The following is a 10,636-nucleotide window of genomic DNA, read 5'->3' on the forward strand; positions in this document are numbered from 1 at the left end:
ATTCCTGCAAACCTCCTCATCCCACCCCTTTGCCGCTGACCTACTTGTGTCAGACCCTCCAGTGCTGCAAGCACTCGGGGCCAGGACTCATTTCTTTATTTCCCTTCACAGCCTCACACAAGGGGTCCTTGTCTGGGACCCCCAGGTGCTGACACAATACAAACACTTAATTACAGAAGCCTGCGCCAGCCGGTGCAGAAAAGAGATGAGATCTGATCTCACCATGAAGGTTTATTTCTGAGCCCATTCAATTGATTCTCTGTAGCAGAAAGTGGTTGACAGTCTTTGCTGGATGGCCAAGGGGCTTGGGAAGCAGCCACAGCCTTTCACTGGGAGGAAGAGCAGCTTGAATAGCTCTCAGGGAGCTCTGCAGCCACTTGAAGAAAGGGTGAGCTCTGTTTTGAAAGTAGCCAACAACGCCAGTTCAGGTTCCTTCACAGCCTCAGCCAAAGTCCCCACTGGTCTGCAACTCACAGTACAGCCCACAGGCAAAACTTTGACAGAAACTCTGCTGCACTGAGTTTAATCACTATTATGTTTATTAATAGAGTAATGTTAACATTATTATATTATTGTATTAATTAATATATTAATTATTGTATTAAATTTAATAAATGCTAATCTCACTTCTGTAAGAATTCTACTTACAAGAGAAAAAGTCAGACAAGGAAATCTCTATTATGCTCGTATTGGGACACAGCCCATGAAGACATAAGGCCAATTTCAGTAGTAGGTGTTTTCAATTTGGACTTACCTCACATTTCAAAGCTACCAGGGACAGAAGTGAGGGCTAAACTCTAGTGGTTTAACCCCAAAAATGCAGACTAAGGCTTTGTTTCATGCAATGAAAGTGCAGACCAAGGATTTGGAAAAAACCCTTACCATCAAGGAACCAAAATCCTGGTTTACAACAAAAATCCTGTCTCCTTGAGCTCTTCTTTTTTGAAATAGTCTAAAATATGGAGCTAATGTGGTTAATGTCACTGTGATGCATCACAGGGTGTTATGAGGATAAATTTAAGACATATGGCAAGGTAAGCCCATCTTAAGCATTTGGGGCCATGTTTGAGGCACATAGTACCACCTCTGGGCTATATGATCCTCACTGTGAATGTGAGTGTGAGGAAAGAATATGCGTTAAGTGATACATAAAATAAGTAGTTCAATAATGTCATCAGTCCAGAATTGCTAAAAAGCTGTACTCACACAAAGACAATTTAGCCCCATTGGCAGTGAAACTTCCACCACAATAACTGTTTTCAAGATGTTATGTAAGTTTGAGACTACTAGGATACAGGATCTTTAAAATCATACTACTAAAGCAATATAACCCAGGCAGAAAGCCCCAGCCCAAATTAAGCTGAACATATTCTGTTTTCCAGAGCGACCAGACTGAAGAAAAAAAATAAAAATAAAAAAAAGAAGGAAAAAGAACTTGTGACAGTGACATCTTCAAAGTACCAGCAGATGTGTGCTTCGAAGGTGGCTTTGTCACACAAGCATGTTTGATAAATCTTATATTGCTGCTAAGGAGTTCAAGCATTCTACTGGTGTTTGCATGTCCTGTCCTTCACTACATGGTGTGTAGGAGTCTCTGTGCCTTATTCAAACAAAGACTAGATGCCTGCCAGGTCTGGCAGTACACTTTGGTTGTACACTCTGACTTCAGTTGCCTGATGACAAAGAAGAGGTCCACCTCACTTCCACCATACCTGCAGAAGAAATGTGGCGCGGAGATGTCTTCCTGATTTTCTTGGAGTCATCACAAATCCACTGCTCACAGCACTTCCCTGCCATCTTAATCAGCTTTGGGTTTGGGCACCAGACAAGGGGAGGACGTGAGTTTGTGCACATGGGAATACACCCCACAGCCCCGTTAATGCATGTGCAGTTGTATTTACAGTTGGGCTGAAATGTGTCCCCATTGTTATACCTGACTCCATTGAGGACACATCCTACACCGACAATCTCTGAAAGGAAAGAAAAAGAGAGAAAGACACAGAGAGCACCGTTAAAATCATGCTGGCAACAAGCAGTGCTGATGTGTTTCTTTACCAAGCTACTCCCTGGGCTAACGAAGCCAACACAGAGACACGACAGTGCTGCAGGGTGATGTGTTCAGCATCGTACTGAGCCAAATGTGGTCACACCATCTAGGAAATTGTTTTCATTCTGAATCACAGTCAAAAAACCCCAAAAAACAACTTTTAATGCTTCCTGGAAAAAAGAAGTTAGAAAATAAAACAAGTTTTATCCACAAATACTCACTTAAAAAAAATCATTTCATGGCATGGTGGTAAAAGTTATTTGCAGTAGGAACAATCAAAGTCATTAAAACAGATATTGAGTGAAATTTGAGGTTTTCGGGGACATATGAGAAGACTACTTGGAGTTGCAAAGATGACACAGTTCTTCACAACACCCGTACCCATCTAAAGCAGAAAAGGAATGACAGCCAAAGTAGAAAAGAAGTACCTAAAATGACACTGGATTCCTGTATTTAGGCAACTAGGTCCTACCCAGTTTATCCCAGAACTGTTTTCTTGGAAAACAAAAAGTAACACATTATAAAGCCATGGAAATTAGTATTTGATATAAATTTTTAAATAAAATCACAAAAAATCAAGCTTTTTGATCACCCATGAACAGGAAACACATTGATTCAAAAAGCAGCAACTTTTTTGTTTCAAAGTTATGGGCAGTTATTTAGAACCAGTGGCAGAAATCTTCTAATGGCAAATTCAAACTTCAGTTTCTTGTTTGGTCACAGGGAGGCAGTGCTCACACACCAATGAGGTTGAAGTCTGGTCAGAAACGGAGCTGCAAGGTGGCTGTCTCAGGGCCAACACAAATTGAAATGTTGGATTAAAATTCTGCAAAGGCTTCCTATTTTTAGAATGGGATGAATGAAAACATCAAACGCAAATCCCTTCTTCTGTACAAAAATTAGAGTTGTTGGAATTTGAAGCATAGATCCAGATCTCTAGTTCTGCATCTAAATTAGGGAATCTAGGAACACATCCCTATTCCTGGCCCCACATGCACAACACTGGACTTCCCACATGGGCTCTCTTTGGTGCAGCAGAAAGCCAACAGCAAAAGGAAAGCTGTAGTGACTCCCAGCAGGCTTCAATCTGATGTCCAGGAGACCAGATCCTGGGACATTCCTCAGCATACCAGTCCACATACAGCCTAAATTTCCCACAGTTTCCACCATTCCCTTTCCCAACACCAGTTCCTAGCTGTTTCAGGATCTTTATTTTTCACAAATTTTATTCTTTTTGTAATCCTGCATGCACTGGATTCTCTAGACCTAGCTTTTGGTACCCAACCACAAAACAAATTCCTCACAGCAGTTAGTGCCCAACACTCAGCACAGGAGTCCCACTCTTGCCATCACTTACCCTGTGGTCAGGGCAGTAGCTGGTGTACTGAGTACATGGAGTGATGCAGCCTATATATGACCCAGTGGATGAGAAAGAACATGGCAGCAGAATCTGTTGTGTGCATCTCCCTGGATGCTGAGAGCAAGGGGAAGACCACAGCTTTTTATGGCAGTCAGAGACAAGTTGCTCCTCTTCCTAACTATGAAAAGACCTACTTCTCATACCCATCAGCTGTGCACACCACAATGCCCCTCACCATATAACCATAAATGTCACATAATAGGGGTTATATTTTCATGGCAGTAGAGATGTGAAAGTTCAGAATCCTTACAGTCCTCACTGGGGAAGCTGGAGATCAATCTTCCTGTGCTGTTGCCACAGGCATACTGAATGCCTGTGATTTATGGGAGGACTACAAAAACAAACAAAAAAATCCAACTAAGAAAGCAAGTATTTAAATAAATAAACGTAAAGCAACATGAAGGTCATTAAAGAGGCTTAGGAAGGCTGAGGTAGCTTTGAGACAACATCCAGCTTGTTTTCCTTTCCCAGTTCAGGGCCAGCTGTAACAATGTCATTCTTGACAGATGTTTGTCTAACCTGTTCTTACAGACCTCCCATGAGTGCTCCACACACACTCCAGACAATACATTTGAATTATCTCACATCCTCTTTTCTTAACCTTGGATCTTTTCTAATCCTGAAAATCACTGTTTAAGCTCCTTGCACATACCTTCTCTTGTTATTTTGCCCATATCCTACAGACATCTGGTTAGATTGCACTTTTTGCATGTTTGTTTTTTGTGGTTGATCTAATGCAAAGCCAAGTTCATTTCTTACTACATTTCCTGTCCTTCTTCTGCTGAGGAACAGCAACTCCTGCCAGCTACCCTGAACCTCTTTACTCCTCAGACTTTCCCCTTTTGAAACTTTTGCTGATTTTCTAAGCTAATTGAAACCCACTGTTTGCAGTCTTTTCTCCTTCCTGTGGACCAGTTATTCCATCTATTAATCTCTTAATCAGCTCCTCTGCATTTTTCCTTCAATCTTTACATTTTCTATTAGTACTTCATTCATAGTTACATTCCAGCCTAGAAGACCCTCCCTCTAAATCTCTTTTTCCAGTTTATGAATCTAAAGCCATAACAAGTATGTTCTAATAACTTGCTAAACAGTCAGCATCTTTTCTGATCAGCTGTCTATGTGGTTGTAGTCATGATCCTTTCCCTTTTAATAATTCCCAGAGTAATGATTTTCAATCATTTATGAGCGGATCAGATTCCCCCCATGTTCTGGATCTCAGAACAAGTGAATATACCCTTGACACACAAAACGCTACCTCATTTCTTGAATAAAAACAATCTAGTTACATGAATTATCCCACCAAGAGTTTGTTATGACAGGCAGAAAGAAATCCTTCTGTTTCATGGCAGCCAACGTTACTAAAACCATTGCAAGATTAAGGTTCAGACCTTAATTTGTCACTGAGAAACTGCTAGATGACTCATGCCTAACTCTTGACAGGATATCATATGCTATCTTTCCTAGGGATCCACTATTGGGAATAAGCCAAAAACATCTCCTTGATGTCATGGTTTTCATGTAGATCCCCATATTGCTTGTCTTTAAAGCCAGCTGCATACCTATCCTTGCTTCATCCCCACCCCACTACAGCACCTCCTCCTGTCATGGGGAATATAGAATAATCTACTTGCAAATCTGAAGACCTTCAAATGCTGGTTGCTCCTTGGTCACAGCTGCAGCCAACTCAAAGAGCAAGATTTCAGGTGTCATTTCCCATCCAGCCAGCTACCCTGAGAATGAAGACAGCTATAAGGGGATGGAAGACAATGAATGGAGGAGCTAATGAGTGTACAGCCAGGTATCTAATGAGATAAATCTCAACTATTGCTCAGACTGTGGGGAGCTGTCAATGTGTATCTAAGTCAAAAATATATGTACATCACTTACGTGCACATACTCCTATTTCGTACCTAGGTCTGTCTCCACTGTAGTCACAGTACAAGCCCCTGTGGAAATCACAGGTGTCGGCCTCAGTGCAATTTTCTCCACGCTGCTTGGCACAGGTCTTGCAGCAGTCGCAGCCATCTGTGACCAGGCTGACGCCTACCGAGCACCGAGGTGGGGACTTGGGACACTCGCACGGCCACTTACAGTACTGAGTCCGTGTGTAGGCCTCTGTTGCGGTGAGGATGGTGGGACTCATGGTGGTGGAGGTCTCGGCAATGGCCTACAAACAAAGAAACACAGCTTGGAGAGCATTCCAGAGAAAAAGGGGCTGTGAACCCTGTGGTAATTAGTCCTCAGTTAAAATCCTCTCAGGTCTAAAGAGACTGCAAGGAAACTAAACAATAAATGTCAAAGAGCCATGGAGAAGGAGCGGACACTGCTCTCTTGTAAACCCCTGCAGATACTAGCCAAGGACAAATGCAGCTTGGACTAGCACCCAAACAGCATAGCTCCAGCCTGCTGGTACTCAGGCTTTTTCAGACCTCGCCTCTCTGAACAGAGGTCTCTGTCTATGTAGGAATACAGACACACACACATCAAGACCCCTCTGATACATAAGAAGATGTGACATGTCTCCAGTCTGTGTCACCTTGTAGTGCGTAGCCCTGTCAGAGGATTGTGCCACCTCATAGCTGTTCTACCTGTTCATCGAGAGGTGCCTCTAGGGCCTCTTGGCTACTCAAAGGCTCTCTCAGGCAGCAGTTGCTGCCCTTCAAGTCACCAAGCAAGATAAAGGTCATTGGGTTACAGCGTGAAAGTATGTGACATGTGGTCCTGTTTGGCCTCATCTTCCTTGAGTTTATCCATACTTGTGTGTGTCTTACAACCAAAACACAGGATCCCTTAAATCCACAAGGGGACCAGGAACAGGCCTGTGATCCCACCACCCTCACAGACACCCAGTCATGAGCCTCTGTGTTGTGAAACCCACAGGACTAGCACACCATCATGGATCCATGAGGATGTCTTGACCATTTTGTTTCTTCTTGCAACGCCGCTAATATGACAACTGCTGCCTTATCATGTCCCAACCCTTTGACTCGAACAGAGATGAGATAAGAGACGGGAAAAGACAACCTCTGAAACCAAAGTCTGCCTAAGTGTCTGTGAATGTCTTGATGCACAAATTCATCCAACTGTTTGAGAAATATTTTGCTTGTCTCCACTCCTTTAACACAACACATGTGCAGTTAAGCTCACTGACAGAGTCCCAGTCCTAAGCAATGAAGCTACACTATGGTTATAACATTTAAAAATAATAATAATAATAAAAAACATATTACAAAATTTTAAAAATAAAAAGCCTTGTATTTCCTTTACATACTCTCACAAACACCCTTATCCACCCTTCACAGTGTCCAGACTACTATATTCAGCAGAAATGGTCTCTGTGGATCCTAAAATAGTCATGATACACTTAAGTCTGTCTATTGCTTGCAATGGGCTCTTCCAGGTTTCATACTGTAGTTCCCATGATGTTGCCCTGGCACACACAACCAAACAATTGGGATATTTCTGCAGGGATTTTCCACCTATGCCTGTTGGTACATGTTTTTTTCCTACATGGAGTTATTGTGGGACCTATAAGTTGGATGAGTGTAAATAAAGCTTCAACATGTTAGTGTTTCTCCCATTAGCCATGCACAAATATTTGCCAGCATAGTGAGCAAGGAAGGAAAAGTTTTATGGGAAGGATACTGTCAAGTTTCCATTTCCTGATCTCCATTTCCTTGACAAACAAGAAAAAACAAAACTGCAAATTAATTCAAAATCTGATAATTGGATAAAAAAATCTGATCAAGGTAAACCAAGGTAGAAAAAGGATATCATGTAATGCAGTTATGCTATTCCAGTAGACACATTCAGGTCACTGTTACTGAGACAATGGAATGCTGGAGTACCTCAGCTCATAGCAAAACCCACAGAGGGCAGAGGTTCATTGCCTTCTGTACTCTTCAATCCCTGCAGAGCAAACTCTGGATGACATTTAACAACACTAGCCATGCTTGTGGTGCAGGAATGGTGCAAACCAGCCCAATGGCAAAGCAAAGATGTGCCTTTTCTACCACCATCGCTTCACAGAAAACTTGAGCTGCAGGGCATAATAGCTCAGGCACAGAAACAAATTAGGTTATTTACAGGCTATCAACAGCAGTCAGAACATGACTCTGCTTGGGCACATGTGGTCCAGAAGCCTTTTCTCGTGACAAGATTTGAGGGCTGCAAAGAATAACTGTAGCCCTACAAAGTTCAAACAAGGTAAGTCAAGTTTTAGAAGTTATCCCATTCATTCTTGGCTACCTTGTATTGTACTATATATACCCTGGTGTTTTATCCTCTTTACAGTTTCAGATGTCTCAAACAAAGGGCTTTCCATCATTCCTCCATGAAGAAAATACCCCAACCTGAGGCTTTGTTGGGAAAACCATCCCCAAGAATTGCAGTCCCACAGATGGTGACCTACCCATCAGGATACCTGTGCAAGGCCCTTTTACTGTCTTCTACAGCTTTCTTCTTAGCAGTCTCAAATTTTATTAAAGTACATTTCTAAACCTGCTACTGCTCTATCTGAAGGTGTATTTAATTATCTTAGTAATTAGTTAGTCTGTATTTAGAACACTAAATTGTTAACACATTTCTAATCACTGCCAAACAGGCAATGTGTTTGCTCTGGACATAATTCCTGATTCCATTAAGGCTTCTTTTACAAACAGTTGGCCTTAAAGTTGCCTTAAAATCACATTTAAACTCATGTTTAAACTAAAACATACCAATATAATTAGCTCCCACTTTAAGGCTCCTTGATGCTGCCAAAGCTGTTAAAAGAGAACATTCAGATCAGTGAAAGCCCTGGCCTTTTAATAGTATTTTTCATTCCACTCACAATAATCTGCTTGAGGGTAGGAAGGCTCTGCAGAGGGATCTGGACGGGTTCAATCAATGGGCAGTAACCAACTGAATGAAGTTCAAGACCAAGTGCTGGGTCCTGCACTTGGGTCACAACCACCCCATGCAATGCTACTGGCTTGGTGAGGAGTGGCTGGAGAGCTGCCTGGCGGAAAAGGACCTGGGGGTGTTGGTCAACAGCCAGCTGAACATGAGCCAGCAGTGTGCCCAGGTGGCCAAGAAGGCCAATGGCATCCTGGCCTGTATCAAAACCAGCGTGTCCAGCCAGGGACAAAACCAGGGCCAGGGAAGTGATTGTCTCCCTGTACTCAGCTTTGGTGAGGCCGCATCTTGAATACTGTGTCCAGTTTTGGGCCCCTCACTACAAGAAGGACATGGAGGCACCGGAGCATGTCCAGAGAAGGGCAACAAAGCTGGTGAAGGGGCTGGAGAACAAGTCTTTTGAGGAGCGGCTGAGGGAACTGGGGTTGTTTAGTCTGGAGAAAAGGAGGCTGAGAGGAGACCTAATTGATATCTACAACTCCCTGAAAGGAGGGTGTAGGGATGCAGGTGTGTGTCTTTTCTCCCAGGTAACTAGTGATTGAACAAGATGTAATGGTCTTAAGTTACACCAGGGGAGGAACAGATTGGATGTCAGGAAGTACTCCTTCACTGAAAGTGTTATCGGGTACTGGAACAGGCTGCCTGGGGAGGTGGTTGAGTCACCATCCCTGGAGGTGTTTAAAAGATGGCTAGATGGGGTACTCGAAGATATGGTTTTAGTAGTGGACAGGTATGGTTGGACTCAATGATCTCAGAGGTCTTTTCCAACCAGGAGATTCTATGATCCTGTGAATAGGTATAATAATCTGTCATTTGAGAAGAGAGGCCTCTTCAACTGCAATAAACCTATTTACTTTGTTGCTGATCATTACAAAAGTGCTTAATATTCAAATCCATTCACACGGACAAAAGTCACACAGTTACTTAAAGAGCCCATTGCCATGGCCCAACCCTGTAAGTAAATTTCTTCACAGTCCCTTGTTTCCATTGTCAAAATGAGCAAGCAAACAGCTTCTACCCTGTGTACATATGAAAGTGTCTGTGAAAAAAGGAACACATAGCAAAAAGGAACCAATAAGCCCTGCTAGTCCTATGGTTTTAGTTAATATGACCAGGTTGCTCAGAGCCCCATCAAGCCTGACTTTTAATATCTCCAGGGATGGGGCCTCCACTACCTCTCTGCGCAACCTGTTCCAATGATCTACCACCCTCATATTGAAGAACTTTTTCCTAATATCCAACCTAAATCTACCCTTGTCTACTTTAAAACCATTACCCCTCATCCTATTGCTACATGCCCTTGTGAACAGTTCTTCCCCAGCTTTCTTACAAGCACCTTTCAGGCACTGGAAGGCCACTATAAGGTCCCCCTGGAGTCTTCTCTTCTCCAGGCTGAACAGCTCCAACTCTCTCAGCCTCTCTTCACAGGAGAGGTGCTCCAGCCCTTTGATCATTTTTGTGTCCCTCCTCTGGACACACTCCAACAGGTACACATCATTCTTGTGTTGAGGGCTCCAAAACTGGACACAGTATTCTAGGTGAGGTCTCGCCAGAGCAGAGTAGAGAGAGTCACCTCTCTCAGTCTGCTGGCCACACTTCTTTTGATGCAGCCCAGGATGTGGTTGGCCTTCTGGGCTGCAGATGCACATTGGTGGCTCATGTCCAGCTTTTCATCCACTACTACCCCAAGTCCTTTTCCTCAGGGCTGCTTTCCAGCACATCATCTCCTAGCCTGTATCGATAATGAGGACTGTCCCATCCCAGGTGCAGGACCCTGCACTTTGCCTTGTTGAACCTCATAAGTTTCACCTGGGCCCACTTCTGCAGCCTGCCCAGGTCCCTCTGGATGGCATCCTGTCCCTCTACTATGACTCATATATTTTACAAATAAGGAAGGCATGGAGAGATGGAAGCAGCATCCAGTCCTAGGCTCCATTGCCATCCAACCAAAACCCAGCCTTTGGAAACTTGTTCATTGGACACTAGAACAACTGCACAACCTGTACATCTTCCAGGCTCTCCTCCTCTCCCCTCCTAAGTTCCTCAGAGCTCGGCTATGGGAGAAATAATTCTGTAGATCTGTAAGTTTCTTGGCTTTTCCTCATTCATGGTCAGTTTGTTATCACTGGAAAATCTAAATGCTTTTGGAAAAGTCATTCAGCCCTACCACTTCAATGTTGCAGAATATTTTGGGATATAGGCATTTTCTTATTAACAGGTATGATGGTTAAGACATCATGAATAATAAGGCTTTATAAATACTGGGTTAA

At 43.1% G+C, this 10,636-nt stretch overlaps 1 protein-coding gene across 2 annotated transcripts in view; it reads right to left on the reverse strand.

The window, feature by feature from the left end:
- The window catches only part of CCN4 (cellular communication network factor 4), a 6,824-nt gene extending 1,180 nt beyond the window's left edge, over positions 1 to 5,644 (reverse strand). Inside the window, exons 1-2 of one of the 2 annotated variants that reach the window (XM_010167041.1) lie at positions 5,381 to 5,644; positions 1,713 to 1,970 (exon numbers count right to left, since the gene is read on the reverse strand). In XM_010167041.1, the coding sequence (XP_010165343.1) occupies positions 1,713 to 1,970; positions 5,381 to 5,495 (373 nt within the window). In that variant the 5' untranslated portion in view covers positions 5,496 to 5,644. Of the gene's footprint in view, positions 1 to 1,712; positions 1,971 to 5,357 lie in introns of both variants that reach the window. The other variant, XM_010167040.1, reaches the window with a different exon arrangement.
- Between the last annotated feature and the right edge of the window lie 4,992 nt (positions 5,645 to 10,636).

Source organism: Antrostomus carolinensis, unplaced genomic scaffold (genome assembly GCF_000700745.2).
Source record: "Antrostomus carolinensis isolate BGI_N321 unplaced genomic scaffold, ASM70074v2 scaffold1114, whole genome shotgun sequence".
In the NCBI taxonomy this organism is placed as follows: domain Eukaryota; kingdom Metazoa; phylum Chordata; class Aves; order Caprimulgiformes; family Caprimulgidae; genus Antrostomus; species Antrostomus carolinensis.